Raw genomic sequence first — 12,773 nt, 5'->3', positions numbered from 1 at the left:
TGTGCCAGAGTTTATTGCTTCTAATTAATTGCATGTGTAGATGCACCCAGCATGTTCAGATCTTACCCTGAGGCCTTTGTTTTTCATCACTGCACTAGTTCTTATAGGCTTTTCTGCTCTGTATGGCCATTTCATTGCTATCATAACTGGATGCAACTCCATTGGTCTCAGTAGAGTTGCCTCAGCTTACACCAGCAGAGCAGTGCGAGAGTCAGGAACTGAACCCAGGTCTCCTGACTCCCTGCCCATTACATTAGATTCATAGATTCATAGATGTTAGGGTCAGAAGGGACCTCAATAGATCATCGAGTCCGACCCCTGAATACAATTACATTGTATTGCTTCCAGTTACAGTATTACAACAATACAGCAGGGGTAGAGTGGTGGTGTTCCATTCTGAAACCATCCTCCCAGTTGTTTTGATCTCCCTCAGGCACTTTTGGAGATATAATATCTGTGATAAAACACATAAAGGTAATGCCCTACCTACAAGCTATCATTTTTTTTTACCGGGAAATAAAGCAGTTATCAGTCTGTAATCACAAGTCACTTGATGTTTCCTAATGCTACTTTGCTGTGGATTTTGATGCTGGATTTGTGCAAGACCTTACATTATGAGGTGTATTTGTATAACTCTTATATATAGATATACTTTGTATATTTTTGGAAGTGGGTGATAGCTGGAGCCAGGACAGTATGAACAGCAAGTTAATTGTGAAAGAATCTGCAGTTGAATTTACATGTGGTTATCCATTGTCATTCTACTGCAGCTGGTGGGAGGTAGTGATGTTCTGCAGTACAAAAACAAGGACTTAATTCCTCCCCTTCTGCCCCAGAAGCCAGGCACAGACCTCCAGTACCAGTCAGATCATACCAGGTATGCCACAGTGGTCATGTAGTTTGTGGTGTTGCAGACCACATGTGCTGCATATACAGGCATTTGCTGTTGTGCTAATTCACAGCACAGCAGATTTTTTTTTTTTGACATTAGGTGATCCTGGTGTCAAAAAAACCGACACCAAAAAAAAAAAAAAATGGGGTGGTGCGTGTGCCGCCTGAAACCAGAGCTTGGCCAGCCAGAGCTCTGGCTCCTGGCCAGGCTCTATGTACCTGGATTGCCACTGCTAGAGCCCTGGAAGGACCCCAGGTAAAGCTGCTGAGGCCAGCCCAGGTGCTGGCCCCAACCTTCCCTATCTTGCTTAGGGCAACTTGCTATGTGCCAGAGCGTGCATGCAGGAGTGTTCCCTGGGGACAACTAGCAGCAGCACAAATATGTGCTGCTGCTGGTTGTTCCTGGGGAATGCAAGTTCCCACTCATAGGGATGCACCCTAGCATATTAATAGCTAGCATCCCAGTTCAATATCTGTCTAACTGTAACAAGGTCACCATAGGGTACAGTATTAAAACAGTTTCCAAAACTGTATAGCCTTCGTTTACTGGAACAGTTCAGGACCTATCAGCTAAAATCAAAGAATCAAGGAGGATAATAGATCCCACTGAGGAAGCCTATTATCCTGCCATATTTTAGACAGCTGCTAGCAATGCTGTTAGCTCGTTGGTCTCTAGGAATGGTTACTGTTAGGATGGATCCAAGCAGTACCTACCTACACTCTGATCAGATCCAAACTCCTCCTTCTCACACATAACTAACTTTTCTTTTTATGTGTCCTGCATGACAGAGCAGGGTTTGAAGGTTACTATTTCTATGACTAGTCCCAACAACCCACAGGCAGACTGCTCATTTCAATCAGTATTTAAGATATAGAAAAAGGCACTTCTGTTAGTCCTAGTACTGTACACAAGAATGAACAGATTGGTCCACCCTGAGGTGGCTGATATAGCTGAGACCATAACAGCTGCTGCTGGTGTCCATTCAGAGTCTGAGGCACAGCAAGGCAAGAAGAGGAAAATCAGTCTGAATTCTCAGAAGGATGGAACTATCATCACAGAAGGTGGGGAAGCTAATGGGCTGCTCTAAACCTGCAGTGCCCTGCAGTGCCCGCATCCAACATGGGAACTTTCACAGTCTTGCTGCTCTGCAATATCATGTGAAAAGAGATGACCACATTTAACTTCTACTGTACCAGCTTACTTTTGGAGTTCTATCACATAGGAATATAGGACTGGAAGGGGCCTTTGATTCATCCTTTCAGTTGCCTGCATTTGCAGGCAGCCATATCATATGATCCTGTTTACATTGATCAAGCTCAATTTTACAACTCTATTTTGGATTTTGTTCTCCCTACGCCTCTTGATGGTGCCCAAGTAGTGAAGGGATCTTTCTATGGGTCTGGAAACATGAGTTTGAGCCCGTCTGGCCCTGTGCCAAAGGCCACCCCTATTCAACCCTGCTGTAATTGGCATCTGTGGAGGAGACAAAGGCAGCTGGAATTTATGCCAGTCACACCACTCCTTTCTGCACCACTGGCTATGGAAACTGGCCTGCCTTAACGATGCTAGCCTTATGGGCTGCTGGGCTTGTGAGAACCTGGGACCTTGACTTTTACTAAAAGAGGCTGTTCCAAGTACATTTCATTGTCACAAATGATAGGTAATCTGATTATTTAGCATGGATCCCCTGCAATGTCTTCCACAGTGCTTGAGACTTGAACACTTCCCACCAATATTTCAAAATCAAAGTTTCAGTAGCCCTAGCATTAGTTAGCAGACAGCTCTTTCAATCTAGAATTGCTCCTGATTCTTCTTGTCATTCAGTAACTTGGACCTAGCTTAACTTGTGACAAGTCTCTCTGGGTTGTAACAGATTTAAAAGGAGGAAATCTTTCAAAATCTATCACTACCCAAAAAATGGCAATTAATAACTGTGCCTAAATTTGCTGCAGTTCACCATATTTCAGTGTGGGTGACCTCTAGTGTGGCTTCATGACTTGCCAGTTTGACCACAGACATTTCTACAATAGGTTCATTTTTATAATCACATTTCTAGCAGAGTCGTTGGAATAGTTTTTCCATGGGAGATGGTGGAAGACTGACCAAATGATTCATTTGCAGCTATGCTGGAGAAAGCACTAGAGAAGAGACTGTAGGGAACAAGCCTGACAGCTGGATCTTTTATGCTGCTTTGATTCTGGACTACACTCCTCAGTCTATATACAAAGGTGATAGTGTAACCTCCCTGCGTTAAAGACAAGTTAGCCTTTAAAAATATATGTGAATATTCCAACACATATACTTGCAGTGCAGTTTTATTGCTGCGGTCCAAATGGTGCTACCCTTCTGGGAGCTGCAACTTACTATCCAATGGACACATTTACATGTGCATTGTGGTTACTGCACATTGTTTAGTACTGGTAATAACAGGTACTAACTAAATGCACAGCAATTGGCACTACTGTGCAGTAGCACCAGCATGTGTCTTTTAGATTAATTCTACTGCACATTAGCACAATAGCATGGCTTTCACCATGATGCACTAATGTGCAGTAGAATTAGTCTACTGTGAATTCAGCATCTTGTGTAGATGTACCCAAAGAGTCCCACTGATATCAATGGGACTGTATGCAGTAAGATACTATGGTATGGGAGTAAGCGTGGCACAACCATCTAAGTACTTATTTGCCTCCTTCAACTCCCTCATTAATAAAGTGCTTTTCCGTGTATGATGAAACCACTGTCTCATCCAAGCTGCATTTTCATGGAAAACCATACTAGCATACTCAGCAAAGAGAACTAAGTGTGTGCATACTGCTGCACATAGTGTGGGCCAAATTCTCCATTAGTATAGTTCCACTGATTTCAATAGATCTGTGCTGATGAGGATGGTCATCTGAAGCCGATTGGGAGCCTCTCTTCTTTTGCCTCCCTGTCCCCTGCTATTGTCAGCTCTTTTCAGGTTTGCTAATGCTAATTCTGCATTGTGGAGCTTTCAGGTGATGACCACCCTCATCTAATAATTTGAGTAATTAAAAAAAAAAAGTATCTTCCAAAATACATTAAAGGAACAGCAAAGAATCTATGGCAAATTTCCATACTTGCTTCAAAGTTCAGCTAAAATCATTAGTTGAATTTCATGTCTTTATTTTCCCCCATAACCTAATTTGGTTGCAATGGTACCAATGCGATACAAAGTCTATATTGTTTATGTGTGTATGTGTTGCAAGTAAAACTAATTCTGGGGACTCCAGGAGAGATGAAGGTAGAATGCTGCAGTGTAAGGAGAGACCTATTTATTGTTCAATAAAAGGGTTTTATGAAAGGTGGACTGTATTTTTACATTTTATTTATATGTTGTACATGTAATTGTTGCTATCACTTAAGTAAACAAATAAGCATTGGGTAAAATGTTGTCTGCACAGGGCAACCAATTAAAAAAGAACTAGAAGGAAGGATGGTGATTGCTGATGAATAATGCCATTTTGGAAGCAAAGTCTATAAATACACAAAGGGAAATGGAGGAAGAGCAATTAAGTGATTTGCTCAAAGCCACAGAAAGAGCTGATGTCAAGAGGGGACAGAATTAGAACTCACAGCTCAGAAATGAGAGCCCAGACTGCTTGGCCATAACTATGTGTAAAGTATAATTGCATTATTATAACAGTGAGGAGGCTCCCATGTTATTAAGCAGTGTAGTTCAAGTTGATTTAAATTCTGTTTACTTCACCAACATTATCCAAGAAATGTCATATAACATCAGCAATTACATAAGAAGTGAGGAATCTAAGACAGCATACATACATTTAAAAAAAATCCATCTCTTCTTTTAATGGAGTATATTAAAGCAGCTTCCTAAATGATCCTCCCCCCAACCCCATCAAGGTGTCAAGTAATCAAAAGCGACTGACTCCCTTTAAGGGATTATGGATGAGTTCCTGGCCACATTAAAAATGCAAGGGAGTTTTGCCACTGATTTCAGTGAAGCCTAACTTTCACCTAGGTTTTGAAATGCTGCTGAAGATGATTTCCACTACACTTTTTTTCTCACTTCCTGTATCCCCCCATCATATCATCGTAATTATGCAAAGCTGTGGGAAATGCCCAGCAAAGGCCTAATTGAACTGTAAGCTTGGATCTATACTTACTTGGGAACCTTTTTCATGAATAAATAATCAGGTGAACGAGAGCAAGTCAAGATTTTATGGACTTGCACATGGCTAGTTAAGTCACCAGTCAAATAAGCATACAAATATTCCAATTAGGCATGCATTGATCTGTGCATGCAGAGCAAAAATGCAAATGCTTGTGTACAAATACAGGAAAGATTGCAATGGCAGCAGCATTTGATCAACATTTATTACTAACTCTAATATAATTCAGGACAAAATCCTACTGTGTTTATTGACAACTTTTGCAGACAAAATATCCTGTTAATCTCACCAGGTATTTTGCTTGAGTAAATTTTGAGTCCAGACCATAGAATCAGCCCTGTAAAATCAATCTGTGCGGAATACATGAGACACAAACCATCTGCTGTAAAAAGCAAGAGATTGCTCTGACCCACCACACACTATTTTAATTCTTCTAAATCTCTGAGCATCTGATTCCATGTAAAACTATCATGGGTCTGACATGCTGCTATTCTGCAATCAAGTGGTGTTACTTACGTGAGCACAAAGTGGGTGGAAAACTCTATCAATCAGAATGGCAGCAATCTGCACTCTGTGTGCTTACAAATGACGACACAGCGTGCAGAATGGCGGAGAATTGGGCCTATGAATCAGCACCATCTAGAGTAAGAACAGATTTAAATACTCTGCTTACTACAAAGGGTAATACCCCACCCCCAGCTAGGGGAAAAAACCCCAGCTCAAACTGCAAGTGGTACTCATGCTGCTTCTGTTACAACTCAGTAAAGGGCAATGCTTTTCTACTTGCTGTCAATCAGATAAAGTCTTTGGTCTTTAACATTAAGTAAGTTGGGCATTTTGTTTGGGCTGAATAATTACACATGATATTAGAGACCAGTGTTGTACATCCATACACTTTTTAAAGATCATTAGATAAACAGATGTTGCTTCACAAAGTCATTGTTCAAATTATGTGCATCTCCTACACTATGTTAGTACACTTCCATGGTTAAAACTGTGTGTTGATTATAATATTCAGACTTTTGGCCCCAAATTGGGAAATCAAAATTGATGTTGCACAATGGCAACATTTTAGGAGTGATATTACTTTCTCCTTCCCTTGTCAAAACACCCATCAAAACAAGAGTTCTAGTTATCTTTTTTTCCTTTGATTTTGCAAGGTTATTTATCACCTTCCAGAAGCCCTTCAATGTAGGAAGGACTACAGGGTTCTTCAGGGCATGTTGCCTTGAGCAGTAAAACAAGTTAACTACACAGCTTTCATTAGGCTGCAAAATTTTCATGTTACTAGTACAACCTCAATGAAACTGATGATGTACATCTGAGAAGGAAGAATGGCTCATCTGGTGCTGCTGGTTTAACTTTCCTGTGGTCTTCCTGTCTCCACATTGTCTGCTTACACACTGAGTTCCTGGTCCTTCACAGACTTAACCATGTCTCATGGGTAGTTCCACTGATTTCAATCACAAGGTAGTAATACTAACTAAACATCTAAATAGGTCTTTGCAGTATCAGGGCACAAGGGATTTTCAAAAGGGGCCAAGAGAATTAGGCACCACATTCTACTGATTTTTAAAAAATCCCAGTTAAAAAGTGCAATTATATGTGTGTATCTTGCATCCATGAGTGGTATTCTGTTGTTTTAGATCTAATGCAGTAGAGGGTGCTAGAATTATACAAAACTGACTATTGAGTTAGTATCTATGAAACTAGGACAGACATAGGAATAGGAGGTCTAAAAGCTGGAAGAAGAATACTAATCAAGCTGCCTGACTTTTCATGAATGCTGTTCCATGGGGAGGTATTTTTGAAGCATAGGCTGAACTTTGTTTTATGGCTATGGAGAGAAAGAAGGCTCTTCTTTGCCAGCCAAGAGCAAAGACAAAACTACAATGGAACCATTGCTGTTATTGTTGCAGTTACCTGCCCTCCCAGGCAGTGACTCTCGACTACACACAATAATAAATATTATTTAATACTTTAGATTTTCACTTACAGAGATATGCTAGTTTGGGGCTGTGATCATTTTGATAAGGATAATTATTGTACTGCTTTTAAAAATATGTGATCTCCTATTCATTTCTTATATCTTGAGGACACTGTTTGGCAGAATTATTGGTGCAGGTTAGTCACAGATATCACAGAAACGCTTGGAAAATCTAAATTTCCTGGACTGAGACTTTCCAGTCCTTCATGTATCACTCTTTTCCTCATCTGCTTTTTCCCCCCTACCTTTGTCAACTCAGCCAGATCCTTTTCCTTCCTCCTTTCCAACTTCAGTCGTCTGTTCTCTGCTCTTCACATCTTTTCAGTTACAGTTATCCCCAGCCATTTTCACCATGCTTGTTTCTTTCACTGATTGCCACCCACTGAAGCCAAACTGGCTATGCTGACCAGTTAGGTCAGTCATCATTTTTGGGCCTGGGGACACAAGCTGAATGAAAATCTGGGTCTTATCTGTGTCAAAGGCACTCCAGAATACTTTGGGAATGTGAGTTCATGAAAACTGAATACAGAACTCATTCAAGGGCCTAAGCCTGCTCTGGGTCTCTAGCATGGCATTTATAGCACTAACTGCTGTAGTATGTTGACGAAAACACACTGTATTGTAATGGTCTTTAAAAGTAATGTATACTTGAGTCTAGGAGAGGAACCCAATATATATAGCTTTTAAAAGAGTAGAGGTCTGGTCTGGCTCTTATTTTTTAACAAACCAGTTCAGCATCTCTGGTTAGCGAAATGGAGAGGGAAGAGGTGCAGGGAGTAGTTTAATACAGGCGACCTCACTATTCATGGGGGATATGTTCCTGTGATCCGTGTGAATGGCAAAATCTGCGAATAGGGCACTGTATTCGTGAATGCAGTGCCCCCGGCGGCTGAGGGGGGCATGCTCTGGTGGTGGCGGCAGGAACATGGCGGCAGGAGCTCCTGGGGAGCTTTGGTAAGTGTTTAAAGTGTATTTAAAATGCAGGTTAGGCATTCGCATATATATGAAACTGCGAATGCTGAACCCCCAAATACCGAGGGTTTCCTGTATTATCCTTCTTAGCCAACCATCAGCTTTTGGGCCATGAAAACCAGTATATTTTCTGCCATAGGACTTGACCTGGTCCAGAGCTATCAGGTACAGGCTCACACAGATCAAAATCACAGATCAAGCCAATGGGTCCGTGTACAAAATGACAGATCTGTGGTACAGAGCTAGGGATCAGCAGGGTCCCTCTTATCCTCCCTTCCAAGGCAACTTGACACTGTGGATCCTGAAACGTGCTTTTCTCTCATCGATGACACTTGGGACATCCACAAAGTCTTTTAAGGTGGAGCTTTAAGCTTCCTCAGAAGTGTCTGTCAGCAGCAGTAGGAGCATGCTGAATTCTGTATCTCCTCTCATGCTACTGTCTTCGCTTCAGCTGGACACTATCACTGCAAGGACAAACACCTGAGCGCTCTGGCCCCTGATGGTGGCAGCAAGCCACTGACTCACTCCCAAGTTTTATTTTTCACCCTCATACCTGCAGATTTTGTTCTTCTGATCCTCATTAGCCCCCCTGCTCCATCTTACTTCACTCTCCAAATCTGTCTTCTGCACACCTGTCACCCTCCACTTCTGTCCCTCTTTCTCACATTTTCCCTTTGCACTCTATTGCTTTGATCATGTTAGCTTCCTGTTGCCACTCCCATAACACAGCTGCCTTGGGTATAAACCAAGGGTGCTCAATTCCCAGACTGCAGAGCCATGTCATCAAGCTTTCAGGGCTCCCCATGGGGTCAAAAACCTTGGCAGCAGGGGACCTGCCAAAAGAAGTATGAATTGCTGCTTCCCAGCCACCAAATTTCAGGGCCTGTGGGGAGCCTTGTTGGTGGCTGGGAAAGTGCAGCTTGAGGGTGTGAGGCCAGGCCAATGCAAGGTCCAGTTGGATGCATGGGGCCTGACCCCAAGCAGGTTCTAGCCCACAGACCTTCCTTGTGCCACTCATGGCATGTGGGGATGGAAGGTTGAACACCACTGGTTTAAACAACTCATGTAATTTATATATATATTAAAATTATGGTTAAAGGGAATTTTTATAATTTTTTTCCATATGCATGTGCATCTATATGGACAGAGCAGAGAAAAAAAGTCTAAACCAAAATCCCAGGTCTGAACACTACTGAAGTAGATGCATAGCAAGCTATAATTTTCTATAACAGACTAAACTCAGCACTTAATTAGGGTCTCAGACTCCTCACTGATTTTTAGCCCTCACCCTACCTGCGACTACAGCTCTCTGGTAGGATATCAGCCCTTGCTACTGCCCTAATTTCTGGTGGTATGGCTGTTGGTTCTTCTGGCTTCAGAGGCCAAAGGTCAAATTAAAGCAAGGCATCTGTTGACCAAATAAATATAAATAAAGGCAGATGATTTTCTTAGGAATCATTATAAACAATAGTAGCTACAAAGTGTTCTTCAGATACGAGGCTGATCACTAAGGGGCAATGAAAAATGTTCCACAAGAATAGAGGACTCCTTTTTCATGGTGACAGGGGTGTGTGCTAACATAGGTGAAGTGCATGTTTTGGGTAGGTTTGAAGAAGCTAAGAAATTACAGGCAGACTTTTAAAGATATTAGGTGCCTAAAGATGAAAAGCACCACTAGGCCAGATTCTTTTCTTTCTAAGTGGACTTAGGAACCTAAGTGTGATTCCATTCCATCCTATTCAAGTCCAGAAGATCCATTAATGCAGCTACTCTTGTAATATACCTTATGACTGGTCATAAAAAAGCAAAGAGAAGGAGGAACTACCCACTTTTTGAATTAATTGTTTTCCAGGGACTTGAGCTGGAACAAATAAAATAGCATTTAGGCACCTAAATCCACTTACACACCTAGTAAGCAGAACAGAATCTGGTCCTCAGTGTATTTGAAAATACATGTACTCCAATTTGCATCTTTACATGCCTAAATACCTTTTAAAAATCTGTCCCTTAGCAACTTTGTAATTGTTGAAGATGATGGTAAATTTTAAAAAGTGGCTAAAGGAGCCTCAGTTCTACCTGAAAACTGGTGAGGCAGTTTAGAAGCTTAATGCTTGCTGACAATCAATAGGATTTAATCTCCTATGGGTCAGATTTGTAAAGGTATTGAGGTGCACAAAGATGCAAACAGGAGTACAGTGAAAAGCTCCCTGGACACTTCATGCCCAGGGATTCCATTTGGGAATGGCCAATGAAAATTGCCTTTACACTGGGAAATTTCTTGCTGATGTGAATCTGGCAGAGCTGGCTCCTGTGTCAGCCACCTGCTTCTGCTCAAGCTTAGGGGTGGGCTACCTGAAAAGGAGAGGGCACAGCGTGCATAGCTGAAGGCACCAAGGAGCACAGTTCTGCCATGCTAATTTTTCCAGGCTTAAGATCCTTTGGAGTCCTAAGGGCAGTGGTACAGCTTACAGCAAACTCCTCAGATAATAGCATAACTTGTGTACTAGCTTTGGGTGTCGATTCAGAGGGGGTGCCAGAAAGGCAGGCCCCAGGAGCCTGTGCTGCTGCAACAGCCTGTGTTGGGAGCTTGCGCCAAGGCAGAAGTGGCCCATGCTGGCATTGCTGGAGCGTGCACAAGGAGATAAGCACTCCCTCCCAACACTGCCCTGGGCACCAAAATTTAAAGTTACACCTATGGCCCCACATGGTCTAACTAATGCTGGTGTTAGGCTGGCACTGCATCAGGAAGCCATAACTAGTTCCCTGATAGATCTGTGTTAAACAGAACCTGGATGCAGGAAAGAACAGGGCCCAATGAGTATTTTGTTTATACTTAGTCATACCAGGAAACGTACATGATTCAGAACTTCACTCGGAACAATGCTTGTTGCTAATGTCTCGTTACATGAGGGTTGTTACACGAACATCTAGCAGTTGCCCAGCTACAGTACAGTAGCTCTGCAGTATCAAGTAAAGAGAATAAAGATATATGTAGAGTAAGAAATGGATTATTGAAAATACTAGAGAAATATTTTAACGTTAATTTTGAAAACTTGAGGTAAGCCTGTTATAGGTAATAAACATTTTACGATGCTTAGTAGCTTCTGTTACTGGGTCTGTCTTAAGTGACACCAGCAAACATCATTACAGCTGTTTCACGTGTCCAAATATTTATCTAAAAGAAAATAATCTAGTATCACACTATTGTCTCTGTTTCCTAAATTGACCCTTTCAACTTTGGAATAGAAGCTGGTGCCAGAAAGAGCCTCTGAAGTGATTACCTTTCATCTCGAGTATCCAGAGAGAGTTTAAGAAAAACATAAACAATAATGGAAATTAAAATATCCCTCAATTTTAGGCAAATAAAAAAGTGTTTAAGTTTCAGATTCTAATTTTGATGTAAACTAGTCATACAGCTTTGAGAAACTGATTTTGTTTTCATGAATGAGCCTTTTTTGGCAGCTGAAACGCAGAGGTTGTTTTAGCTCCCTCTACAGTATCATGAACATTGGCTGTCATTCCTGAAACTGAACAAGGTGAAAACAAATGTAACAGAAGGAATTTTTTTTTAAAAAAGGGGTGGCTAGGGGAAAGCAGACCTTTCTTCAGAGGTTCTTGGGGACAGAAAAAGGGAGGGGAGTTTATGTAATTTTTTATCGTCTTCTCCATCTTATCTTTTGGGACGGGGGAAGGGTAAGAGAAACCCATCAACCTGAATGGGAGTGTTTCCAGGTGTACGTAGGGAGAGGAGAAGGAGAAGAAGGGTTTAGTAGAGTCCGCATCCACGCAGGTTGTTGGCAATGATAACATCTGTCACTGCATCGAAGACGAACTGGATGTTGTTGGTGTCGGTGGCACAGGTGATGTGTGTGTAGATCTCCTTGTTGGGGGACTTGTTCTTGCTCTCATACTGAGACTGGATGTAAGCCACAGCCTCTGTGAAAGAGTTAGGGCCTAAAAGAGAATCCAGAAAGATTGGGGAAAGCACATTAATACAATTCTGAACACCGGGCTTGAATCAGTTTTTACTGAAGACATGGACATTTATTAGCATTTTGGACAAATATGTTTGGCTTTTTACTGGCCTGTTGGGCTTCCTAAGCAACATTCAAAACAATCTATGCCACTGATTCCCTGAGTAAAGATAAGTGGAGTTACACTGGTACAAAATTGGAGCTGATGCCACTGTGAAGCCATTCCACTGTGTGATCCCAGATATGCTTTTATATATTATAGTGTACTGAGGTAAAATGTATGGGCAGTCAGTGATGTAGAGGATGAGAACACTAATCATTAAGTTCATTCTGAAGAAGGAAGTAGAAGGAATTCTATGCAATGTTGACAAAAACAAGTGTTTGCACAGGAAAGGGGACAGGGCTGTTCATCTTCAGAGAGTGTTCAAAGCTTGATGAAAAGGCACTGTGGTCTGTTTTTACAAATGTTTTTACTCATGTTTATGAGAAAATCATCCCCTCTTTTTCACCAGTGTTATTTTATTTTCAAATATTCATGAAAATAGTTGTTGAAATGTCAAATGTAAAAGAAAATGGGACAGATTTTTCACAACACGTTTCATGTACAATTCGAAACTTGTTCACAAACAGATTTCCTGTTTTCATTCAATTCTAATGGCTGTTTCATGTCACTGCAGCAGTCACCTTTTTTGTGAGTACAGCTCATGCTATATCAAGAAAATCACTAAGTGTTTGCATATGTCTTTTGAATATAAAGGCTTTTAGTACATTGGTGTTTATACTGATCACATTTT

The 12,773-nt window shown here is 41.4% G+C and overlaps 1 protein-coding gene across 1 annotated transcript in view; it reads right to left on the bottom strand.

Moving 5' to 3' along the window:
* Window positions 1-10,808: 10,808 nt before the first annotated feature.
* GNAO1 (G protein subunit alpha o1) overlaps window positions 10,809-12,773 on the bottom strand; it is a 204,675-nt gene continuing 202,710 nt past the window's right edge. Inside the window, exon 7 of the mRNA XM_014523006.2 lies at window positions 10,809-11,959. Coding sequence (XP_014378492.1) covers window positions 11,772-11,959 — 188 coding nt within the window. The 3' untranslated portion in view covers window positions 10,809-11,771. The remainder of the gene's footprint in view (window positions 11,960-12,773) is intronic.

The sequence above is a fragment of the Alligator sinensis genome, unplaced genomic scaffold (genome assembly GCF_000455745.1).
Source record: "Alligator sinensis unplaced genomic scaffold, ASM45574v1 scaffold260_1, whole genome shotgun sequence".
NCBI classification, from domain to species: domain Eukaryota; kingdom Metazoa; phylum Chordata; order Crocodylia; family Alligatoridae; genus Alligator; species Alligator sinensis.
Note: the sequence above shows the minus strand (reverse complement) of the source record. Positions and strands in the feature narration are given on the sequence as shown.